At 41.8% G+C, this 26,796-nt stretch overlaps 1 protein-coding gene across 3 annotated transcripts; it reads right to left on the bottom strand.

Annotated features, from left to right (window-relative positions):
- Positions 1 to 319: 319 nt before the first annotated feature.
- LOC137599792 (syntaxin-10-like) lies at positions 320 to 25,887 on the bottom strand. Of its 3 annotated transcripts, XM_068320940.1 has the most exons (10): positions 25,807 to 25,887; positions 25,225 to 25,300; positions 22,398 to 22,491; positions 21,554 to 21,648; positions 16,745 to 16,807; positions 15,270 to 15,371; positions 14,386 to 14,492; positions 4,429 to 4,523; positions 3,422 to 3,519; positions 320 to 3,080 (listed from the first exon to the last, which is right to left on the bottom strand). In XM_068320940.1, exons 1-9 carry the CDS (start codon positions 25,839 to 25,841, stop codon positions 3,437 to 3,439), a joined length of 750 nt encoding a protein of 249 aa, XP_068177041.1. In that variant the 5' UTR covers positions 25,842 to 25,887; the 3' UTR covers positions 320 to 3,080; positions 3,422 to 3,436. The 3 variants fall into 3 exon arrangements, with proteins under 3 accessions (XP_068177041.1, XP_068177043.1, XP_068177042.1); XM_068320942.1 differs by lacking the exon at positions 3,422 to 3,519 and having other exon boundaries at positions 322 to 3,080; positions 25,807 to 25,886; XM_068320941.1 differs by lacking the exons at positions 320 to 3,080; positions 3,422 to 3,519; positions 4,429 to 4,523 and adding an exon at positions 6,920 to 7,150.
- Between the last annotated feature and the right edge of the window lie 909 nt (positions 25,888 to 26,796).

The following is a 26,796-nucleotide window of genomic DNA, read 5'->3' as shown; positions in this document are numbered from 1 at the left end:
AAAAATAAACAAATTAAACAAGCAATAAAATGAATACTAAATAAATAGGTCAAATGAACCCGTAACAGGGTCATTACAATGGTTCAAGAGTATATATAAAGAAATATCATTGTAACGGTGTGGTGCGTATTCTGTGCAAAAATGTTCTTTAGGGCCTTCTGGTGGCCATTGGGGGCCTAACAGCCGCTTATTCCCCTTGGCGGCTTTGCTTGAACAGAATTTCTATTGAACGATAGTATACAACATTTCGCAATATGTCATTAAGTTATACAAACTTGAGAAGAAGATAAATCTACAAGAAGAACATTTCCTTTATTTTAGGTACATATTTCCCTGAATTGTTATTCAAAAGTAACAAACACACAAGCATCCCAACTATACTTAAAAAAGAAAAAGAGCAAAAGATGGGGACAGCAGCGTTGGATACATAATTATTTTCAGTTATGATATTAAATCTGAACTGAGGCTCTAAACGGTGTTTGCATGTAGACTTGCTGTCGAACGTCTGATGAGAAATCTGCATTAGTTTTCAGGTGCAGAATTGCACTTCAGGTCACTGGGTGGGGTTCAAGTAGCATAGCACTGCTGATTTATTGGGTGGTGGTGGTGGTGGTGGTGGGGCATAAAACTTTAAATCACTAACTTCCTTTTATTCCTGCGAAATGCATTTGACTTTTGAAAATACATAAAATATATTGCATATGATGGACACATCCAACAACAGCCAACGAGATGCGCACGGAGGTTGACTCCTCCGCTGCCTATATAATTTCAAACTTAATAATTAGTAAAAAATAAAATAAAATGTCCTTCACTGGTGTTGAGAGCTGAACTGTAAATATCATTGATGAATATCAATTCATCCCAGAAAAAAAAAACTTGAGTGACTTCACGTCACCAGTAAACTGAGCACTGTAAAAACAGATTAGCTTAAGAAAGACTCATGAAATATATTAAAGCAAGGTTTCACTTTAATAAATTTGGATTTTTGTAACATTTTTCAACAAGAATGTCATTAATCACAAAGTCATCTTTGGTACCATCTGTAACAACTCTATTAATAGTCTCCTTGTGAGAAAGGCGTAAAGATACAGCTTTGGGTTAGACCAGTCTTCAGTTAAGAAGTTTCAGAACACAAATTTACATCCCGCTTCAAAGCGGTGATGTATTGTTATTGTCAGCATTTGTGTGTTCGTCTGTTAGTCCACCAAATATCTTCGCAACTGTTGCAGATAGAAAGATGAAACAAATAGCACATTATTCTGGCGGTAAAGGGGATGAAAATGACATGACCTTGAGAAAACTAGGTCAAGGTCAAATTTTAACTTTTGTACACTCAGGAACTGGATAAGATAGAAAGACGAGGGAGAAATAGGTCAGAGCACTACCTTTGATCTTTGACCTATGCAAGTAGATCAGGGTAAAATTTTAAATTCAGGGGTGTAGTAGAACTTGTGTAACTATAAAGAGTGGATTTCTTAAGCTTTTGGAACAACAGGGAATTCCAAACATTTACTTCAGTGTGTGAATACGAAAAAGGTTGATGACAAATATCAGTTTCACACAATATTTTCAATTCAAAACTAAATCTTTGGTCATATGAATGCCCAGATATTTAGCGATACGTAAAGGAATCCTATAGGTCTATCCCTACCATCTCATCTCCATATCTATTTTGCCATCTAGTGATTCATACATAGTGGCCCCCTGCCCCCACCATTCAATCAATAATTTCCTCTACGCAGTCAATTCACAGTCATTTTAATGTCATCGTCTCCTTTTCTCTCGCTAAATACTGCACTGTAACTCACCCTGGAGTCCGGGAAAGTCTTACTGGATTAACAGGATACAACTCGACTCCATGCCTCCAGCAGGGGGAGCTGTAAGCCCGAACTTGATAGGAGATAACCTGCCTAGCAACTGATCATCCTCTCAGCTAGCACTTCAATAAAATTGGCAAAACCATTTTCTGAGCCAAAAATCTCTCTCCAACTACGTGGACAGCAACAATGCATCAACCAATCTTGTTCTTAACTGTGTGTCAGCAAGACAACAGTCTACTGTTCATACCTCAGACAAATCAGATTAGGAAAAAAAAAACCTCGCAGGAGTCAGAGCATTTCTGTCATTCCTGCAAGTGTTTTATCTTGTTTGCTTTGATCAAAAGTATAGCAGCAGCTAATTTCAGAAATGAAGAAAGAAATCACCGGCTGTCATGTAATTTAACTCACTGGCATTTTCCACCCAAGTCTACGTGTAGGCATACAAACATAATGCATATTTAACAATATAAAAGATAAATTTAATGAAAGAGAAAACCCGTTCGTGTCTTCTGTTTCTGTTGATTTAAAGCATTAAAATAACAGAATTTTTCTTATTTCAATAGTTACTTAACTGTTAGTTCTATTCTTCACCATCCAAAAATAGTTGGCACCTCTGCTAAGAATCACTTCCCTGGATCGTCTTTTCAAAAATCATTCCTTACACACAAAACTTTGAAACATATTTTTTAAAAAACAATATTACTGTATTTAGAACTTTTTGGTATGTGGTTCACCACTTAGGGCAGCAGTACTGATGTTATAATTGAAGAACAAAACAAGAACACAGTGTTTTTAAAAATGAGGCGAACTACAATGGAGTGCACATTTTTCAAACTCCACCATATACATCTTGCTGTACATGGCAAAAGACAGTCTTCAACATTTAGATTTACTAAATTTAAACATATTTGTATTTTTTCATCTGACAGCATTTAGTACCATTATTTTAAAAAAATAACTGAAAGAAAAATTCTGATACACCAACAGGGGTTTTTCTGTGTTAAACTAACAAACACGTCCAGCTTTTTTTTTTTTGGTTCTTAGAAGAGAGACGTAGGACTAGAACCAAACTTCACTCTGCAGGTGACCACTTTCCCTGCGGTGTCAGAGACGTATCGTCATCCTTTGTTGTTCCATCAGAGTGTCCATAAAGAAGGATGTCCATGTCCATCAGCTGATGTCAGAGAGTGAACAAGAGGATGAGGACCACGATCATGATGGCAACCAGCACGGCAATGGCACACCACTGTCTGTGACCTGCGCAACAAAAAGATCTTTAAACAATGCAGACTGACGAGAGAGTTCAGTCAACAATTCACCATTTGATCTTTGCTCAGTATTACCTATGCGCTGTCAGGAATTGGGCTACCGTAGATTAATGTAACCTTCAAACCATATATCTTCCTAACAACGCTATTAAGGAGTGTTAGGAAGATGTACGGTTTGTGAAAAAGGGTACTTTACATCATCAAAAAAAAAACAAGACTGATTCGACATTTAGAACCTCTCATTAACTTTGTGTTCAAGTCGACTAATGTTTTCTCAAATATATGGTCTCAAATCTGTACATAAAATTTTGCAGTATTTCGGTAACATGCCTTCATCCTGTCCAATTAATATTTCGCTGTGTCAACTGAAGGCCCATGCACAGACCCAAATATTGAACAAACACAGGGATCCAGACAGAAGGTTTCACCTAGAAAATGAAATGAAGATGAAACCAAACAAAAAGAAAAATATCACTGCTATAAAAGTCAAACATATCCACAGTGCAGAACTTGTCAGAACTTTTCAAACAGTGCATAAGAACACACATACACTTGCCCTGGTAAGCCTAAGGTTGCAGTGTTCTCATTAGCGTGTGTCCTTGTATCTTTGATGCTCATTTTTTGACATGGATGCACAATAATCAGACAACGTGCGTCCCTGGGACGCACTATCATCAGACAACATGCGCTTTAAATACTTACAATTTTAAAAAATCGATGCTACCTTTTTCTTCAATATAATATTAGGAAAAATTCACTTATATTAAAAAAAAAATTCACTTTGTATTAATTTCTCCACTTGGGTTTCAAACTTTACGAAATTTCGGAAATCGCCATTATGTTTTGTTCTCGTGCGAGTTTCTCGTCACAAGATTCATTTTTTATATTCAGTTAATGTAGTAAAATAACAACAAAAGTTGAATTACAGAAGGACCACATTTCAGTACTACTTTTTGTGCTGAGTGTTTCTTGAAAAAATATGCTAAATATTTCTTTGGTTATGCTACAGAAACAAAACATGACGGATGGAGCCAATTCCTTATTCCCTCCTTACATCAATTGAGGAGGATAAAAAAAGGACAAGAAGAAGAAAAAAAAAGGTCATTCATGGGAAGAAAAAAGCTCATTCATGATGAAATGCACCAACTGAGGTGCTTCAGATGCTTGTTGGGCACTTCCTCTAGGAGGTTTTCTGGATTTCTCAGTGGAGTCAGATGGTTTGAATACACACATTCATGAGTGTCTCTGGGAGTTTGTGTTACAAGCAGCCTGTTATTCATGAATAGAAATGATTCTTATCAGTAACAGCAAAAATTTAACTCTATTTGTAAACTTACTGCTGGTCATGTGAGACACCTTCTCCAATTTCTTTAGGACTGAGTCCATGCGGGAGGATGTCTGGTCCATCTCATCTCCAAAGTCCCTCAACATACTGAAAGGCAAGAATAGAAAATGGTTATTTAAACCTCACAAAAACTTTGCATTGTACATTTTCAGCAGAAGAACACACAACCACAGGCCACAAAAACAACTTTGGATCCACCAAGCCCAATATTGACTGGATGGGATCAGACAGCTGCTGCAGGTCCTATGATTTATAAGTTTATTTGCCAGGGATGATGCCTAACATTGTAAAATATCACAGCAAGGCAGCAGAAGACTATAGATGTAAGTAGGTTTTCTAGCAAGACCTATTATAAGTCTTTTAATGACAAAACATTCATTTTTGGAAATAGAGGGCCTTTCTTGTCAAATACAAACAACCTGATCAAAATCACAATTTGGATTACAGTATTTTCTGCACTATAAGGTGCACTGGATTATAAGGTGCACATTTAATTAATTTTTTATTTTATAATTTATTTCATATATAAGGCGCATCGGATTATAAGGTGCATATAATAAAAAAATTAAAATTGATTTAAAAAACTAGTGACTGTAGTTGCGCGGCAGTGGCTCAGCGGTAGAGCAGAGGTCTTGAAGACAGATCGCCCAGCCATCGGTGGATCGATTCCCGCTCCCGCCAGAACATCTCCGGAGTGTGAGCTGACGGTGGGAGGCGTCAGCTCACCTCCCAGCCACTGCCGAGGCACCCTTGAGCAAGGTGCCGTCCCCCTTACAAGCTGCTCTATTGGGGCGCACTCCAGGAAGCTGCTGCCCGTCACTCTGCCTCCCAATGTACAGCTTGATGTTGTGTTGTGTTGTGTTTGTATACTAACTGCATGATTACAGGCCCCTTTGTGTGCTGTGGTTGTTTCAGGGGCCTGTACATACATAGTGTGAAAAACTAACACAAAAAATGTAACAAACACCTGAGTGACAAATGTAATTTCCCCTAGGGGATCAATAAAGTGTATCTTCTTCTTCTTCTTCTTCTATCCGTCCACTATCCAGAGCATTCATGACTGTGAGTACCTTTAATCAACTGTGAAAGGCCCCTATTGTTATGTCAATAAGGCCATTCTGAGCCTACCCAAGGAAACCTGATCACTTGATCACTTTGCCATCTTAGGCCCCGTCTACACGATGACGGATTTTTTTGAAAACGCAACTTTTTGAAAACGCATTGAAAACGATTTGCGTCCACACGACAGTGTTTTCAAAAAATCTCTGTCCAAACGTAAATGCATCAGTGCGTTTTCGAAGACGGCTATAAGCATGCCAAACCATGTGGTGGCAGTAGAATCAAATTTTATCCAATAGGAATCCTCCGTGTTTTGTTGTCACAAAACGCCTGCAAGAATGCTGCCATCAACAAGGTTCGTACATCCATCATGTTTGTACACACGGGCCCATAAATATGACGTCACAGCCATTGTCGTCGCAGGCAAGACGTCAGCGTTTTTAAAAAGTTGCGGATACACCGTCCACACGACAACGCAGACCCAGCGTTTTTTTAAAAATCCACCTAGGCCAGTGTTTTCAAAAAGTAGCGTTTTTATTCCGGTTATCTGCGTTGTCGTGTGGACGGAAGGCGTAAACACAACAAAAATGTTGCATTTTCAAAAAGTTCCGGCATCGTGTGCACGGGGCCTAAGCCTCATCAAGAAAACCTGATCACTTGATCACTTTGCCTTCTCAGAAAGAAGTCAACACATGTGGGTTTTATCTTTAGCTGCTGAGATTTACTGATAAAAGTACTACAAAACACTGTAGTACAAAATTATCTAAAAACATAGTCAAATAAGATTTTGTTTCTATAGCGCTACATCCTAACCGAAGCCATCTCATGGATCTTTCCAAATAGAACTGTTAAAAGAAGTTTCTCGAGCCTATTTACAGCAAGCCAACAGAATTCTCCAGGCGCAAGCAGTGGAGAGGAGAGCACGTCGCTGCCAGACAGAATACACAAGCCACCCCCCCCCCGTAACGTGTTGTTCCAGGTATCAACTACATTTGCAAATCAATTGCAGCACACCAGGCACCTTTGTTTAGCAATGACTCTTGAATTTCAGAAAAGGCTGGAAGTTCAGCTTTGAGGGTCTTTCATTCACCTTGATGCCATTTTCTCAGTGTGTTTCTGCAGACTAAGGCCCCGTCCACACGATAACGGATTTTTTAAAAAACGGAACTTTTTAAAAACGCATCGAAAACGATTCCCGTCCACACGACAGCGTTTTTAAAAAAATCTCCGTCCACACGTCATACCTGTCTACCTTGGCCAGTAGCAGCCCTTATAAATGATCAAGATTCCCCTTATAAATCAACCAAAAACCTTACAAACACCGCACGACGCATGTGCACTCGCGACAAATCAGACAGTGTAATATAAATAATAACGACAATAAGCATAAAAAAGTCATTTATTTACAAAATACATTAAGTCAACAAAAGCACCTCTGTTCATTGCTTTATTGGTTTAAGCGCTGTTTATTGTAGGCTTATACACATGACTTTGCAGACTTTATTTGCTCTAAGGAGGGTTTCACTTTTGAGCAACGAACATCACAGTTGAGTTTCATCTGCAATACAGAAGTCAGTGTATCAGTCCCCATTGTCTGTCTGTATTCTGTGTGGATCTTCCTCACATGGCTGAACACTCTCTCACTATCAGCATTGCTGTGAGGAAGGCAGAGAAGAACAGAGAATAGTTTTTTCATCAGATGAAATAGATAATTAGATAATTTTGCTTCAAGATGGCGCTGCACTAGTGGCGACTGATTACGGCAGCTCTCCCACACCGGTCTTGTTTCCTCTTTCTAACTGTTTTTTTCTTACCTCTTTCTTTTCAATTTTTTTAAAGTAACTAAGTAGTGTGCCATGGAGACCAAGTTTGTTGTACATGCGTTGGTCTTCATGCTGTTTTTTACACTGGTCACGACCGTGTCTGTGGACCCCATACGCAGCCAGGGCCCTATTGTTTACAGTAGGGATCAGCTGTTGGCGCTCCGTGGCAACGCGGTGCTGCCCCAGGAGAAACCCGACATCCCCCGGGAGCTGAGGAGGAGGAAGCGGGGGAAACGTGCCGGAGTTGCACGCCGGGCCAGGAGGAGGAAATTCAGACCTGTCCTCCCGTCCATCATCATGGGGAACGTACGATCTCTCCCCAACAAGATGGATGAGCTGGCGGCGGTGACCCGGCATCAGAGGGACTTCCGCGAGTGCAGCGTCATGGTGTTCACGGAGACGTGGCTGAGCGCGGCGATTCCAGACACGGCCGTTCATCTGGACGGGTTCAATCTGGTGCGGGCGGACAGGACGAGGGAGAGCGGGAAGAGGAAAGGAGGAGGGCTGGCAGTGTTCGTGAATGATCAGTGGTGTAACCCTGGACACATCACTGTGAAGGAGCGGCACTGCTGCCGGGACATTGAACTGTTGGCGGTCGGCGTGCGGCCGTACTATCTGCCGCGGGAGTTCTCACACGCCATTGTGATAGCTGCGTATGTCCCCCCCTCTGCCGACGCGGACGCAGCCTGCGACGTCCTCCTCTCCCTAACGAGCAGGCTGCAGTCACAGCACCCACAGGCCCTCATCCTCATCTCAGGGGACTTTAATCACGCCCCCCCGTCCTCCACTCTGCCCACCTTCACCCAGTATGTTACTTGTTTCACCAGAGACAGTAAAATACTGGACCTGTGCTATGCCAACACCAAGGAGGCATACATATCATCACCCCTCCCCCCCCTGGGAAGAGCAGACCACAACCTGGTTCATCTCCTGCCCGTCTACAAGCCTCTTGTGGAAAGGCAACCAGCTGTGTCCCGCACTGTGAGGAGATGGTCCGACGAGGCAGAAGATGCTTTGAAGGACTGTTTCCACAGAACAGAGTGGGATTTATTCTGTGACTCTCATGGGGAGGACATTGACGGTCTCACAAACACCGTCACAGATTACATTAACTTCTGTGTGGATAACACCGTACCCACCAGGACCGTACGGTGTTATCCCAACAACAAACCCTGGATCACCCCGGACATTAAGGTCCTTCTTAAGGAGAAGAAAAGGGCCTTTAAGTCTGGAAACAAGGACGAGCTGAAGGCTGTCCAGAGGGAGCTGAGGAGGAAAATCAGAGAGGGGAAGAATATGTACAGGAGGAAGATGGAGGACCAGCTGCAGCAGAATAACGTCAGCGAGGTGTGGAGGGGCCTGAAGACCATCTCAGGCCATAAAGGACCCGACCGCCAGGTCACTGGGGACCAGAAGTGGGCGGATGACCTAAACAAATTTTTCAATAGATTTGATCAGGCATCCACGCCCCCCCCCAGCCCAGCCCTCCACGCTGTAGCCCCCTCCTCCTCCTCCCACCCTACCCCTGCCCCTCTCCAACACCACCACAGCTCCTCCCCCTCCCCCTCTACAACGATCAGCTCACGGCCACCCCCGACTGCTCAGGTCATATTACAACCACCCCCTACAGTTCACCTCTTCAACCCACCCCCCTCACCCACACCCCCCAGCACACAGTCCCCCTGCTCCACCCTGTCCCTCACTGAGTCCCAGGTGAGAAACCAGCTCCGGAGGATCAAGACGAGGAAGGCTGCGGGTCCAGACGGCATCAGCTCCAGGCTCCTGAAATCCTGCGCAGACCAGCTGTGTGGGATTGTTGGACACATGTTCAACATGAGCCTGAAGCTGGGAAGGGTTCCACAGCTGTGGAAAACGTCCTGCTTGGTTCCCGTGCCCAAGATCCCGCATCCCAAGGACCTAAACAGTTACAGGCCGGTGGCACTAACGTCTCACCTGATGAAGACCCTGGAGCGTTTGGTCCTCTGTCATCTCCGCCCCCTGGTGAGCCCATCACTGGACCCACTCCAGTTCGCTTACCAACCTGCCATCGGGGTGGATGACGCCGTCATTTTCCTCCTAGACCGAGCACTGTCCCACTTGGAGAGGCCTGGGAGCACTGTGAGAATCTTGTTTTTTGATTTCTCCAGTGCTTTCAATACGATACAACCAGCACTGTTGAGGGACAAACTGGAGATCACTGGGCTGGACCACCACCTTACGGACTGGATATTGGACTATTTGACCAATCGTCTGCAGTTCGTGAGGACCCGGGACTGTGTGTCGAACACAGTTGTCTGCAGCACAGGGGCACCTCAGGGAACGGTTCTGGCTCCGTTCCTGTTCACCCTGTATACTGCAGACTTTTCCTACAACTCCCCCACATGTCACCTGCAGAAGTTCTCTGACGACTCTGCAATCGTCGGCCTCATCACCGATGGGGACGATAGAGAGTACAGAGAACTGACCCAGGACTTTGTGGACTGGTGCCAGCGGAACCGCCTCCAGATCAACGCGGGTAAAACCAAGGAGCTGGTGGTGGATTTCCGCAGGCGATCACGCTGCCCGGTTACACCGGTGAAGATCCAGGGTACGGACATTGAGGTGGTGTCCTCGTACAAGTACCTGGGTGTTCACCTCAACAATAAACTGGACTGGAGCACCAACAGTCACTCACTTTATAAAAAGGGTCAGAGCAGACTCTATCTGCTCAGGAGGCTGAGGTCTTTTGGAGTGCGGGGGTCACTCCTAAAGACCTTTTATGACACGGTTGTAGCCTCAGCTATTTTTCATGGGGTGGTCTGCTGGGGCAGCAGCATCACTGCGGCCGACAGGAAGAGACTGGACAGGCTGATTAAGAAGGCGGGTTCTGTCCTAGGAGGCTCCCTGGACTCAGTGGGGGTGGTGGTGGAGAGGAGGATGACAAACAAGCTGTCATCAATGATGAAGAACCACTCCCACCCTCTACAGGGCACACTGACATCACTGGAGAGCTCCTTCAGCGATAGGTTGCTTCACCCGAGATGCGTGAGGGAACGCTATCGCAGGTCCTTCCTGCCCACGGCTGTCAGACTGTACAACCAGCCGTCCTCCCAGCAGACCACTCAAAGAACTCAGGGAACTACAACAACTCACCAAACTCAAAGAACACAACGTTCTAACTCCGGATGAGCAGTGTAAAAACCAGCCTGTAGTGTATATTCTTTTTTTGGTGTGTAAATATAATGTACATTCGGATAATATGATATATGTTAATATGTTTCCAATATGTGAATATGTAAATTTCATATGTTGCAGATGTTAATATGTATGTATATTATTTAACTATTTATGTTTGACCCCCCCCCCCCCTGCTGCCACGATCGCACAAATTTCCCCACTGTGGGACAATAAAGGTCTTTTATCTTTATCTTTATCTTTATCAGTGGAAACCGATCTTTCCCAAATCCAGTTTTCATTTTTAACAAGGCTGGCCAAAATGTCTCTGGCTTGACTGGATGTCCTTCTTCACTTGGCTCAGGGAGAAGATGATCAGGAATTAGTTGATAATCTTCCCATTCACCCTTTAAGTCTTCCTGATCTAACTCTGGGGTAAACCTGTCCCCTAACCTAACAATGTGGTCATAGTCCAACTGCTCTCTCTTTCTTGAGTCCAGCACCACCAAGTCACTTAACACAGTGTTGCCAAACGGAAATTTGCTCATCATTTTGGCAACAACAGCTTCGTAGAAAGACCTCACAGAGTTAAAGAATTTTGACATAATGGCTGGTGTGACAATTGGCTTGGTTTCATCCACCCCATCACTGGCATTAGAAACATCCCTTGTGTCCCAGCCAACAGCAAGTCTGCTGTACACATGCTGTAGGGTTCTGTTTGTGAAATCTACTGATAACAAGGTATCAGCAGATTTAACATGCTCCATTTTGACAAATTTTACCAGCAGCTTCTTTAACAGACGTTCCATTTCTGGCAGCAAATCCCCAATCATGCATTCCTCTGTTTGGAAGAGGACGTTGAAAAAATTTATTTCTGGCAGGATGAAGTCGAGGAAGCGGAGAGTGAGGTGAGTGAAAGGATCTTGCAGCCTGTTGTGTATTGATTTCACTTTTCCTGCCCTTTCAACATCCACATGACTTGAGAAGTAGCTTTTCAGAGCTTCATACTGGGAGATAGTTCTTGTGACAACTCTATGCAGAGACAACCATCGTGTCGTACAATGCTTGAGGATTTTTTCTTTCTCAGCATTGTAAAGTCCTGAAACTCTTTAAATTCCTCAATTCGTTTAGAGTTGTTCTTTAAAAAATAAAAAATATCCACCAGCAAGTCATCCATATTCACTATTAATGTCTTCAGTCCAGCTTTAATGCATACATTTCCGAGATGACAAATACAGCCAATACTAAACACACTCTCATTCTTTTCTTTCTTTTTCTTGAGGATTTAATCCATCCAGCATATTCACCTTGCAGTGACTCCCATTCCTTTTGGTGTCGACCTGATGCTTGAATTTTTCGTTTCTTATTTAGCGGTTCTCCCATGCTTGCTTGCTTGCTTCGACGATTTTTACTGAATGTTTCTTCAATTGCAACACTAACACAAGCGGAAATGCAGACGGTTAACGGCGCATGTGCATGTCATGCGCATGTCGCATGACGATTTCGATTTGAGCCGAAATGGTCTTAACGAGATCGGTCTACGTAAACGTCTTTTTTTTTTTTTTAATTAACTTTTTTTTTTGCCCATACAAAAGTCGGTATATGGCGTACATGATTTGAAATGATAAAAAAACGTAAATACGGGGAAAACGTATAAGTTGACAGGTCTGACACGTAAACGCACCAGTGCGTTTTCGAAGACGGCTATAAGCATGCCAAACCATGTGGTGGCAGTATTGAGTCAAATTTTATCCAATAGGAATCCTCCATGTTTTGTTGTCACAACACATGGGCCCATAAATATGATGTCTAAGCGGTTTTCGTCACAGGCAAGACGTCAGCGTTTTTAAAAAGTCGCGGATACGCCGTCCACACGACAACGCAGACCCAGCATTTTTTTAAAAATCCACCTCGGCCAGCGTTTTTAAAAAGTTGCGTTTTCGTTCCGGATATCTGCGTTGTCGTGTGGACGGAAGGCATAAACGCAACAAAAAAGTTGCGTTTTTAAGGCCCCGTCCACACGATGCCGGAACTATTTGAAAACGCTGGCCTAGATGGATTTTTAAAAAAACGCTGAGTCTGCGTTGTCGTGTGGACAGTGTATCAGCAACTTTTTAAAAAGGCTGACGTCTTTGCCTGCAACGAAAACCTCTGTGACCTCATATTTATGGGCCCATGTGTTGTGACAACAAAACACGGAGGATTCCTATTGGACAAAATTTGACTCAATACTGCCACCACATGGTTTGGCATGCTTATAACCCTCTTCGAAAACGCACTGGTGCATTTACGTGTGGATGGACATTTTTATGAAAATGCTGTCGTGTAGACACGAATCGTTTTCGATGCGTTTTTAGAAAGTTGCGTTTTTCAAAAAAAACCTGTCCACACGATGCTGGAACTTTTTGAAAACGCAACTTTTTTTCTGCGTTTATGCCTTCCGTCCACACGACAAGGCAGTTAACTTGAACGAAATCGCAACTTTTTGAAAACACTGGCCTAGGTGGATTTTTTTTAAAACGCTGGGTCTGCATTGTCGTATGGACCGTGTATCCGTAACTTTTTAAAAACACTGACGTCTTGCCTGCGACGAAAACGGCTGTGACGTCATATTTACGGGTCCGTGTGTACAAACATGATGGACATACGAACCTTGTTGATGGCAGCGTTCTTGCAGGCGTTTTGTGACAACGAAACACGGAAGGATTCCTATTAGATGAAATTTGTCTTAATACTGCGACCACATGGTTTGGCGTGCTTATAGCTGTCTTCGAAAACACACTGATATGTTTACGTGTGGACGGAGATTTTTTTGAAAATGCTGTCGAATCGTTTTTGATGCATTTTCGAAAAGTTGCGTTTTCAAAAAATCCGTCATCGTGTGGACAGGGCCTAATAGAATGGACCATCACTAGATTCCAGATTACAGGACAATGGCATTTTTTTAGACAAATTAAGTTTAAAGTGGGTTATTTCCAGCGCCACAGTAGTTGGGAAATACTGACATAAGTCAGTCAGTCAAACTTCATTAATAGAATTGTTGAAAATCCCCTATGTTTTGCTATGTTATTTTAGCCAGGTACCGGTGCTCTCAGTAGGCTGCTCTGCCGTCAGACAGCAGATCAGTGAGAACCGGATCAGTGAGTACATCCAGAGTGCCTTGTGAGGGTGTTCTCTGATGGCGTAGTGCGGCATGATTGCCGGCCAGACTGCCGGCTTTTTTTCAGCGATCTTGTTTTTAACCAATATTATTATTAATCCATCATATAAGGCGCAATACGGGTTTCTGAGAAAAATATAGGCTTTTAGGTTCGCCTTATAGTGCGGAAAATACTTTAGTTGAGAGGACACTGTACCCAAAATACAGTCCAGTTAGGGTTGGGAAGTGAAAAACTTGTGTGGCAACCCAACAGGATCAGCGAAGAACTAAAAGTCCCTGTAGAAAGTTCCCTGAAGATGTTTCAAGGAACCTTCCACAAGTCCAGTTGATTTAATTCATTTAATTTAGACTGAGGTATGTGCACAAATGAACACAGGCATTGCAAATGTGGTTTAAAATAACTAATCATAACAACGCACTTTGATTTAAAAATGTGCTGAATTCGTCAGGTCTGGTAATTTTTTCACCCTGAGTGAACTGATAAATGGACAGTTCTTAGTAAAGGACTAAATTATGCAATAAGATCACATTTCTGGTCAATGAGACCACATTCAGAGGTGGTATGGGCTACAGCGGTGTGAGCGCTAATGCATGCTGGGCCACAGTGAAGCACTACCTACGAAAACAATGCGAAGCCACTCTGATAGGAATAATGGATTGCATCTCATTTCTACACCATTACTCACTCCATCACTAGTCTAGTTATATATGCGGAACTAAGCTTGTGTTTGTACGTGTCCATTCCTACACTTACATAGCCTGCTCATCAAGCTCGTCCCCAATGCGTCCTGACATGTCTTTGAGGACTCTGATACTGCCCGACACCAACTCCAGCTGCTCATCCTGTTCCTGCACAATCAACTGGATTAAAACAGATGTAAAATTTTTTGTCAGTATGAATAATTATGAAGGACCAGTGAGGACTATAAAGAGGATACAAAGTTTGAACTTTGTGATGACAGCTAACCCAGTTTGTGACTATTGTCTAATGTGGTACCTGTATCAACCTCAACTGTAACGCTCCGCAGAGAGTGGTGAAGTCTGCTAAGCACATCACTAGGACAGTGCTGCCCTCCATGGAGGAGGTCCATACCCACCAGTGGAGGAAGGAGGCCACTGGAATCACTACAGACCCACATCACCTTTTGTACATCTATTACTTAGCTTCATTCATCTATTAGTACATTTTTAGGCATTGTACGAGGTACCCTGTGACGCAGACTGTTCAGTGGCAGTAAACTGCTAAATGTGACTGATGTGCACAACAATAAAGCCTTAATTGACTAATGATTGAGCATGGGCAATATTTTTAAGTCGCTCCCCATTGAAACCATAGCCTAACAAAGGGTGAGTAAAGAAACATTCAAAACTGTGGTCCTGCCATTTTCTATTATTATAATATGATCCTCTTAATATATCCTCTGTCATCTGTTATAACTTGATAAAAACAAATGTCACAACGTTCTGAAGCTTCACATCTTGCATATTAATGATATATTTATAACAGTATAATTTCATATATTACATGATACATGTGCAACAGCAAATAAATTACACACAACACAGAATAACCTTTTCATTTAACACCACACCCCTTTCACTTTTATTTCAATCTAATTCCACTTGCGACTCTCCTACCTGCTGTTGTTCCTGTTGCTCCTCTATGTATCTGGAGTTGGCAGACACCACATGAGGCTCCAGACCTTCTGATCTATCCTGGCTTGATGAGGTCAACAGAGCCTGAACAAGTACAAACACAAAATTGAGTGCGTATCCACAGAGTATACTCTGTTGACCCAAAAGTATAACCCTGTTGAAAATTTGCTATAAATTTTTTTAAAAATCACGATATCTCAACAAGTATGTGTGGAGTTATCACGGAAAAATATTTGATGACAGATGCAAGATTAGGGTTTAGCTCCAAATTATTTAGTACAAAAATTAATCGGAGCAATTATTTCTAGGACAAGTTTGATACTGTCACTATTTCCAAAGAAAATGTCTTTCTTTTCAATCTCGAAAATCTGAAGTCAAACCAAACCATCAAAAGCTCACGTGCTAACTAACCGATGAGGGGGTGGAACTTGCGTCAAATACAGAAAATGACGTTAACTGTTTTTCTGCTAAACAATGTGTTTACTGCTGTGACTCCTGGACACAATGAAAGGAAGCACAGCGTGGGCAGATGGGATGCATGACACCAGAATGGGGTGCTTCTTTGAAACACAACATGCATTTCTATATACTTAAATCCTCATTCTGCGGTCCCTACTAAGGTTTTGTTTGTCACTCTATTCAGGAACATTGAGACCTCATTGGGAACCCAATCAGTGCTGCTTGGAGCTGCTCAATCACTTCGCCAACCCCAAAGGTTTTTAACTCAATGGCTGCGAATGACATCTACAGACGTCAATTAGGTTTTTTAACAGGAAGGGCTGGAGGACGGTCTGGCGGAGCTCGTCAATGAAAATCAGGAATCTAATCATAGAATTTAGTGTCATGATGACTGATCCAGTTATAGAACAGAGGATGGCAAATCAGATGAAGACGGAGACGTTGCGGCAGCTTGCAATGCAACAAAGTCTGCATATGTTAGAATGCACATGCAAGCGAACACGGTGTCGCTCTGAGCAAAGCATCTTGTGATCGGTCGAGAGCAGAAAGGAAACACCAATAAATGTCTGGATCATTGGAGAAAGTACGCCGAAGGAGATCAATTGCTACAAAGTACTAACAGCGAACGGTTTAATGAGGTACAAGTCAGGGTTCATTACTGGTCAGTCCACAACTGTGATGACATTCCTCTCCAGAAAATGGACACATGCCACACTTGCATTTAGCAAAAATAGCATTTTTAGAATCAAAAATATACACAGAAAATCAGGTGCAGGTAACTTTTACAATGATAACCATCATAAAACATACAATTTGAGTTAATGTTGTGCCAAAATGAGTGTATTTTTAAATCCATTCAGCATAAAAGACCTTAAGTTTCAATAAAGCTTCCTTCTTAAATCACAAGTGAAAACCCACAATGCCTGTAACCCCCAGTCATTACATTTTAGCCAATAAAATGTATTCTACTATCATTTCTACTACCAACAATCACAAACCTGTCTGTTCTTCTTCTCTGCCTGAGCCAGAGCAGATGGGCTGGACAAATGATCCTTCATCTCCTGCACACACACATAAAAAAAATCTATTTAAAATTCCACAATGTCACAATAAAAAATATTATGAACATCTCTGTGCAGACAGCACCATTAATGACATTTTCTCAAGTTCTTTCTTTCAATAAAGTATTTTTTTTTGATGTGGCAACTCATTCTTTCCATGCCAGCAGAAAAACTTTAACAGATAACTTTACTTGAAAAACATTGTGTGTTGAAGACTGACTCATACATGCCCCTCTGCTGACAGCAACATTATTAATTGAAGTTAGGACCTTAAAAGCTGTGTTGCAGGTGAATGGGATCATTGGATAATAACTTCTTATTGCAAGCTCTTCAAATTGGAGAAGTTCTTCATGAATAAAATCTTTGACACTATTCGAACACAGTCTTGGAATTAGAAACCCAGTGGACAAGTCCAGGGATGTTAATGTCAAATACACAGAGGGTCAAAAAAAACAAGCCGAGGGCCGGACTGATTCAATGCTTATTAAAACATATTGAAATGATTGTATGTAGCCTATTGAACTAAGAGTGTACAGTACGCCCTCGGTCTTTGCGGTCAATGCGTTCCAGGAACCACACGTGATTAAAGAATCTGTGATCGAGATCACAATTTACAGTGATACCTCTGTACTCGACCGCCTCTATACTCGACCAAATCGGTGCTCGACCAAAAAATTCGAGTAGAAAATGTATCGGACCCCGAACAGATTTTCGGTACTCGACTAGCCGAGTCGACCCAAACGCGCTCCTCGGCCAGCAGGTAAGCGTCAGTTCGACTCAGACCGCCAGCGGAGTAAGACGTACGCAAATTACGTACGCAAAGACATACGGAAATATTAGCAAAATATGAAAGTGGTGTACGAGTGTCCGACTTAGCGTCGCAGTACGAAATGGCAAAGTCAACCATTTTCACTATCTTGAAGCAGAAGCAACTGACAATGGACAGGTTCCTTCTTAAATAAAAGAGGAAGGCTACTGCCCAGCCAGATTCACCTCCACGGAAGAGAGAGAGAAGGGAGAAAACCCCTGGAGGCGCGTTACCTAGCGTCATCATGGAAGGGGATTCCCCTTCCATGATGACGCTAGTGCCACCAACCACTCTCTAAAACGTAAAGTAAATTATACAAAATGGTTTATAATGCTTTATCTTTATCATGTACTGCTTGTGCACATTTACGTATTCATTGTTGTTTAGATACACGTTATAATATTTTAGGTATTTTTCTAAATGGTAAGAACGGATTAAAATACTTTCCATTATTTCTTATGGGAAAATTGGTTTCGGTGGTCGAACAAATCGGTGCTCAACCACCACCTCAGAACAGATTATGGTCGAGTACAGAGGTATTACTGTATATATGTTATTATTTACGGTATTTTAAACGTTTATGAACCCTCCCCATACTGATATTAAACCACCTTCTATCTGTATTACCTTTTCCAACACTCTTATCGACTGTTTCAACCACTTTTGCGCCTCACAAAAGTCCAAGACTGATGGAACGAGCGGACTTCCGGATGCCGTCAGCCAATAGAATGAGCGTACGGTATCACGTGACCACCTACCAAAAATCCGCGATGAGGTGGAATCGCAATCGTTGATGCGCGATCGCGCACTGTATACAGTAATCCCTCATGTATTCGCACTTGAAGATGCACGACTTCACAACTTTGCGGATTTTTAGTAGGTACTCACATTATACCACACGCACATCCTATTGGCTGACAGCATCTATGCATGCTGTGTTCCGACTCACGGTTCCTCCTGCGACTTTTCTTCAATGCAGAAGGACTTTAAACATTTTTTTAAGAGTGTGAGAAAAGGTAATACAGATGACAGGGTGCCCAGAGAGGAACTGTGGTGTTGTATGAAGAAGTCTGGAGTGGCAGAGAAGTATGTGAGAGCTGTGCAGGACATGTATGAGGACTGTAAGACAGTGGTGAGGTGTGCTGTAGGTGTGACAGAGGAGTTCAAGGTGGAGGTGGGAATGCATCAGGGATCAACTCTGACCCTCTTCTTGTTTGCCATGGTGTGATGGACAGGCTGACAGACTAGGTTAGACAGGAATCTCCATGGACTATGTTTGCAGATGACATTGTGATATGCAGTGAGAGCAGGGAACAGGTGGAGGAGAAGCTAGAGAGGTGGAGGTTTGTCCTGGAAAGGAGAGGAATGAAGGTTAGCCGCAGTAAAACAGAGTACATATGTGTGGATGAGAGGGACCCAAGTGGAAGAGTGAGGTTACAGGGAGGAGAAATCAAGAAGGTGGAGGATTTTAAGTACTTAGGGTCAATAGTCTAGAGCAATGGAGAGTATGGAAAAGAGATGAAGAAGTGTGTAGAGGCAGGAGAGTACCTGTGGAGGAAAGTGTGACATGTGATAGAAGAGTTTCAGCTAAAATTAAAGGAAAGGTGTACAAAACTGTGGTGAGACCAGTGATGTTGTTTGGTCTAGAGCAGGGATTCCCAAAGTGTGGTGCCGCACCCACTGTGGTGCACGAGCTGCCACTAGGGGGTGCGCCAGTGTAATAGCAGCTGAGCACCATGAAATACATAAATAATTAAATAAATAATTTAAACACTTTTTAATGGAGGATTAACAGTTTTAAATATTTAAATTCATTCACTAAATCATTTGTGATTTTCAAATAAAAAACATTGTGGGAAAATTTTAAATTAAAAAAAAAATACCCAAAATGCACTTGACTTTCTCCTAGCTATGTGCTAGCTTGTTGTGATAGCATCAACATTAATATGCCGAAATGCATGACTGGTTAAAAACAGGCAGTCTGTCCGGGTTTAAATCTGCGACAAATGAAAGAGGACAGGATACACTGGCCACAACTGAGAGCTGTGCAGTCTACCAGGCTGAAGAAATAGAGCAGGAAAATTAAATTTAAAAAAAAAAAAAAAAGATTTCTTTTTTTTTTACTAAAGAAGGGTTCGGTGAGTGAGCATATGAAAGCGGCAGGGTTCGGCACCTCCAACAAGGTTAAGAACCACTGGTCACAGTGTCACTGTGGAAAAGACAGGAGACAGAGCTGGAGGTAGCAGAGATAAAGATGCTGAGGTTCTCTCTCGGAGTGACCAGTTTGGATAGGATTGGGAATGAGTACATCAGAGCACATGTTAGAGGCTTTGGAGATAAAGTCAGAGAGGCCAGACTGAGTTGGTTTGGACATGTCCAGTGGAGAGATAGTGAATATATTGGTAGAAGGATGCTGAATTTTGAACTGCCAGGCAGGAGACCTAGAGGAAGACCAAAGAGGAGGTTTATGGATGTAGTGAAAGAGGACATGAAGGTTGTTGGTGTGAGATAACGAGGATTGCTTTATTATTTAATGATTAAATGAACAAAGCAATATTTTCTTATGGATATGTCAGTAATTTCAAGTGAAAACATTTTTCAACAGGTACACATATAAAACAAAAACAAACGTCTTTGTGTATTTCTGAGACGTTTGATGGGGCCTTCTTATGCTTGAAAACCCCTTCTGTTCAGCCATTTTAGAGGAGGGGGGTAGCTGAAACTTGTCCTCTGATCTGACTGCTGATGGGTAATGAAGGTGAGGCCCGCTTGCTACAGTGACTGCGGGCTACCGTTGCAAAAGACCAGCAGGTGCTGTGGCCTGCGGGCCAGTTTTAATAGTACAGTAATACCTCTGTACTCGACCATAATCCGTTCTGAGGTGGTGGTTGAGCACCGATTTGTTCGACCACCGAAACCAATTTTCCCATAAGAAATAATGGAAAGTATTTTAATCCGTTCTTACCGTTTAGAAAAATACCAAAAATATTATAAGAACGTGTATCTAAACAACAATGAATACGTAAATGTGCACAAGCAGCACATGATAAAGATAAAGCATTATAAACCATTTTGTATAATTTACTTTACGTTTTAGAGAGTGGTTGATGGCACTAGCGTCATCATGGAAGGGGAATCCCTTCCATGATGACGCGCCTCCAGGGGTTTTCTCCCTTCTCTCTCTCTTCCGTGGAGGTGAATCTGGCTGGGCAGTAGCCTTCCTCTTTTATTTAAGAAGGAACCTGTCCATTGTCAGTTGCTTCTGCTTCAAGATAGTGGAAATGGTTGACTTTGCCATTTCGTACTGCGACGCGAGGTCGGACACTCGTACACCACTTTCATATTTTGCTATAATTTCCGTACGTCTTTGCGTACGTAATTTGCGTACGTGTTACTCCACTGGCGGTCTGAGTCGAACTGACGCTTACCCGCTGTCCGAGGGCGCGTTCGGGTCGACTCGGCTAGTCGAGTACCGAAAATCTGTTCGGGGTCCGATACATTTTCTACTCGAATTTTTTGGTCGAGCACCGATTTGGTCGAGTATAGAGGCGGTCGAGTACAGAGGTATCACTGTAATTTAATAACATCCAGGGGGCCATAGATAACTCATTCGTGAGCCAGATCTGATGACTTTAGCATATCTGCTTTAAACCTATGATCATAACTTCTGTTTTATCTTAGCTTAGCTGTGAAGGACACCGTGACATCCAGGCCGTTCTAACTAAAATATTGAACTACTAACAATTTGCCATAGACACAATTACCAACACTAGCTGCTAAAACACAAAAGATGTTTAAGTGGGATATGTAAACTGGCTGAAAATTAACTTAACTTACAGAATGAACTAGTCTTCACTACAAGTGCGGACATATGATGGATGATAACATTATTGTGCATGTGTTTGGCAAAGAAATAAAAATATCAAATTATAATTTACCTGGACAGATTTCCTGGTTCGATCCACAAAGTCTCTCCGCTCCTGAAGCTCACTGTCAGACAGTTTAAACTTCCCTGGGTTTGACTCCACAATATCTGGGTCAGTTAAAGACAAAATGAACACAACTTGTCTAATCACACTTAATGTGTTTGAAGCATTTATTGACCATAGATAAGATTTAAAGAGACATTCTGGTTTGAAAAAGAAATTTATAAAGACCAAATGTCATGAAGTTGTACATTTTTATTATCTTGTCTTTTGAAGCAATAAAATTGTCAGAAAGGCCATAAAACAGCCCATGTATCCAAAACATGCATTTTGGTCTTGTTAGAGGACTACAAAAAGGATCAATTTTATATGCATTAACTTAAGAAACAAAGTTCAGACATAGGGTTGCAATCTCTAATTTAATGAGACGAAGTACCTTATTTACATTGACTCAACATGACAGTCTGCACTAATGTGACACCAAGCTAGACAATTAAATGAAAATTACAAATGTATCTGACATAATATTATTTAAAAGTTTTTGGAGTACTTGAATGAGAAAGTGTTTTCACTTAAGTGGAACTGAATTGTATGAAAACATATAGACTGCAACATAATAACATCAAATGAGTAAATATTTCTGTACATGGAACAAAATAACCTATGTATGCCCCAATAACAGGAGCCATTAAATTGGACTCAATCAGCCTCAAAGATTGAAACAGTCTAATAACCAAAAATTCCTGGCCTTTGCAGGATTATACCACTCCCGACCAAGGAACAGATGATAGAAATTGATGTGTTCTGAGGATGAAGGAACGACAGTATTTTTATTTCCTATTTATTTAAAGGATACTGATGGTTTCACTTAGATCCTCCAGATCCCAGTCTATGGCCCTCAGACAGTTCCTCAGTTCATTGGTACTCCAGTCCAGTTCATCACGGCTTACCTGTGATCACACAAACCAACATTCTTTAAAAATGACAGAAAAAATAATTGGTTTTCATGTCAGACCCGAGTTAAAGAACTGGACAAGAATGAAAATGACAGTGACTGCTACATTACACATCTATCATAAGAAGGGCACACTGTTTGACAGTATGTCCTTCTTATGAGTTTTCAAGTCTTCAGCTGTAGCTCCAGCTAACATTAAAACATCTGGAGCTTCTGCCAGCTCATTCCTTCACTCAAGTCGTTTGGTTGGAGTACACTAAACATCCTGGGCATCAGGATCAAAATTTCAGGTTTGTGCACTTGCTACAGTTCAGAAAATGTCACACAACACTATTATTCTTTAAGTAACCATGTAAAAGAGGGATGAATGACCTCAAAACAATTATTTTTACTGATTTTTTTCACACTGGGAAGGCATAAACAAAATAAATGATGGCTAAAAAAAACGTAATATACATCAGCAAAACTGTTATTTTTAATATAGGCACCACAGAAATAGCAATCTATTAAATTTTTTATTTTCCACAAGAAAAACAAATCCATCCTTCCATTTTCTTTAAGATGACATGACCGTAGTCGTCTCGTCTGCAATTGTTGTTTCACTTTGTGGGTCACGGATGACGCCGGAGCCCAACCCAACTGGCTATGGGTGAGAAGCGGGGTCTGCGCCAGACAAGGTGCATTATGGGGCCACAAAAAAAAAAGGTTTCAAAAACTGTCCGATCATAATATTTCACAAATTTTACAAATTAACAATAAGTCTGTCTCACTACACAAATAATTTCAGGTCTTTTGACGAATACAGTTGCTTTTAAGGTTTCCGTTCTTACTCTATGTGCTTTCCTGGGTGTTGTAATGTATCATACATACTTTCACTAGGTTTTAGCCAAGATCACAATTTTTCTTCCTAATACAAAAAGTCATACATGTGCATAGTTACCAGAAACAATTCTTGAAAACAGGAAGTATTTTCTGTGCAGTGGATGGTTGGTATGTTGCTTCATGTTTGAATTTCAAAAAGGATAACGTGGTGAAGGAAAATGGATGGATGGATGGAGAAGTTTGGGTTGATTTATTGTGATGATTAAGTTTTCTTCATTTGCATTTAAATAAATGCACCCATCTGACTGGACAATGAACATCTTGATCGCAATGAATCCAATGATGACATTTTGAATGAATTCACTATGTATGTTCAGCTCTCTAATGCTGTTTGTAGAAAGGCTGACCTATTTGGTAACCAAGAAAAAGTAAAGTCAAGGAGATATAAACTCAGTAAAAGTCTCCACCACTCAAACTTAAAAAAATGCCTTAACGAATGTGACAATAGACATACTTCATAAATAAACATTACACGTGGTAAAGAACAAATAAGAAGTTAATTTAAAACTAAATGTTTTCGAAGAACACAAACACCTGAGGAGACTACTTGCTTCAATAAATGTACATGTCTTATATACAGTATACTAGTAACTTAATTCTATAAGGAATATGCAGTTTTAGATAAAGTAGCTTATTCTCCAAATCCTCTGACAAACTTTTTTGTTGTTTTCATGTCTCCCAGAAAGCTTCATTGTGTTAACAGAAGTTTTAGTGCCTACATTTCAAGAACGAATGTGCAGTGCTGCAACACTAGGTAAATTGGTATCTTTATTTTCTTGTGTTTTATGGATCTGCAGTGTTTCTTTCTACATATAATGCCAGCCATGAGCTTGCCGCCTACCTTAGATATACAGGTAGTCGTCGACTTACGACATATGCAACTTACGACCGACCGACTTTACGACCACAATGTCCGGGTAACGCGGGCATTCCCTCCAGCCACAGTACTCACGCTCTGAGGCTCCCGCGCTCTCTTCAGTCCCCACGGCGCACACACGCTGTTCAGTCACACCTCGAGATCAATAGCCCAGCCCACTACTGATGGGCTGGGCTGCTTAGGAGGCTGTGACGGAGAAATGTATGAATGGCGTATGGAAAAACTGTCAAGCGTTACGTGAACTCTTCTGCTGGATTTGAAAGTGACGAAGAACTTGATCAGATTCGGGAGAAAATAGTGAAACTGGCAAAAACCTCTCCTTGGAGAACTTACGAATGATCGCGCTGTAAGAACTGATCACGCTGGAAGAAGAGTGAAAGAAGAAGAGAGAAGAGAAGCAGAGAAAGAAGAGGAGGAAACAGAAAAAATGTTCACCACCAAAGGCTTGTCAGAAGGCTTTTCCCTGTTAAATAAACTCCGTGCACACTTTGAAGAAATGGACATAGAACATAGAAAGATTTGCAAGGATTGAACGGATGGAAAACGACGCTTTCCGTCCATATCGAGAAATTTATGAGGAGAAAAAGAAACAAACAATTCAGACAAAGCTCACAATGATTATGAAAAGATCGTCTCCCGCTCCCACCAACCCACACGCTGCCCCAGCTGACGATCCGGACGACCCCCAGCCAAGAACCAGCGCTGCTGGATTTAATTTTTACTTAAGAGTCGATTTACGACCGATCTGTCGGGCCCAATCGCGGTCGTAAGTCGACGACTACCTGTACTGAAACAAATGCATTTACCACCACAACCAATTCAGTTGCAGCAGACAGTACATCCATGCAATTCCTTATTGAAACGTTCAGGCCATCGTCAAAATGCAAAAATAATACTTCATGATGGTTACAGGTCTATCAGAGGTTCATGGTGTCAGACGTTGATGTTTGGTTGAGGTGGACGATTTACCTGTGTCTCATCCTGCAACAGTTCCTCCCATCTATCAGACAGGCCACGTGCACGACAGAGGGCCTTCTGGACCTCCCTGGACACACGCAAAAAGAGGAAACATGAACAGCACAAACACGGTTAACTTCACTTTCAGTTTACCCCATAAACACCTGGCTCTCATCCATACCAAACTCGACTACGCCCCTCGTTCATAAATGAAACACAGAAGCTACAAATCACTTTCCCCTGCTGTAACTTCACAGCTTACTGTGGAATGTCAAAACACAAGGATCCCAACGTTGCCAACGTGCTTAGATCGAGAGCTACACGACGCCAAAAACCACAAAGCAAAACATAACCCGTGGGGTTCCCTCAAAGTCGAAACGACTCGCTTAACGTGAATCAACATCAACACAAACCACCCTCGCAAAACTGATAGCGCTGATGCTAGTTGGTTACTTGTAATCGTTTAGCTAACTTTGGAGAGGTAACTTAGTTCTTGACAACGCACACACTTGATGTCAACTCAACGTAAGACATTCACGTTTTTTTAATTCGCATGAATCAGCACTGGACTGGAAGTAATTATTAACTTGTTACCCTTTTACGACGAAAAACGGGTCTTCTATCGACATGTCTCTTTCCGCCTCACTACCAGCGCATGCGCACTAATAGGTAGCGGGTGTGTTGAAATTTTCCGCTCCTACTGAATTTGATCCTTGGTGCATAAGGGAATGGAACATTGCATTTTTTTTTGTTTATGATTAATGTTTACTTTTGTTCACTTGCTAACCAGATACTGGGTATACTGACGCTATTTCTTAAAATTCTTCCCAGTCTGCAGTAAAAAAGCATTTCAATGAAACAGTTCATTTCATCTCACAAAGTCACACCAACTAAACACATCATGCATGTCTCCGCGACACGGACCACGAATACAAAATTAACTGTATGCAAAATATTTAATTCCAGGGTTACATTGTAAAAACACAACAACAACGATATCGATAGAATATTTTCTGATACTAGTCTGGGGTTCTAGTCCTCCATCCTGCATTGGTTTCTCAATCTTACATCGTGTCTTTGCTGATAATGTGGTGGAAAGTTTTTAATACAATAAAATAATACAATAAAATAATTTAATAAAATAATATCATTTCATAGAACCAAAGATCTGGATTGTTGTGTGTGTCAAATTATTCAGCGCTCGTGAAGGTGGCCCCAGGATGTCTTGTAGTCATGAAGACGCTGCATGAAAATAATTCCTGTTAGACCATATTTGGAAATGCTTGCAAGACTGTCGGTATCCTTGGAAGAAGTTAGACACTGACAGAAGCAGCTAGCCAGATCATTTCATACACTGTACTTTAATTAGAATGTATGTTTCTGCACAGGGTCATCCAAAGAATTTCGGCAGCAGATATGTCCTCACAGGGTTTGCATGACTGATTATATTATGTCATCAAATAGTTTTGTGAAACTGTTGACTTGGTATTTTTGGTAATGGCTGGAGGTCATGACGTACCAACTGAAAGCCCATAAAGAACTGGTTGAAAGCAGATGAGCCGAGGTTAATACCTCCCCCTAGTC

This window comes from Antennarius striatus, chromosome 8 (genome assembly GCF_040054535.1).
Source record: "Antennarius striatus isolate MH-2024 chromosome 8, ASM4005453v1, whole genome shotgun sequence".
Classification (NCBI taxonomy): domain Eukaryota; kingdom Metazoa; phylum Chordata; class Actinopteri; order Lophiiformes; family Antennariidae; genus Antennarius; species Antennarius striatus.
Note: the sequence above shows the minus strand (reverse complement) of the source record. Positions and strands in the feature narration are given on the sequence as shown.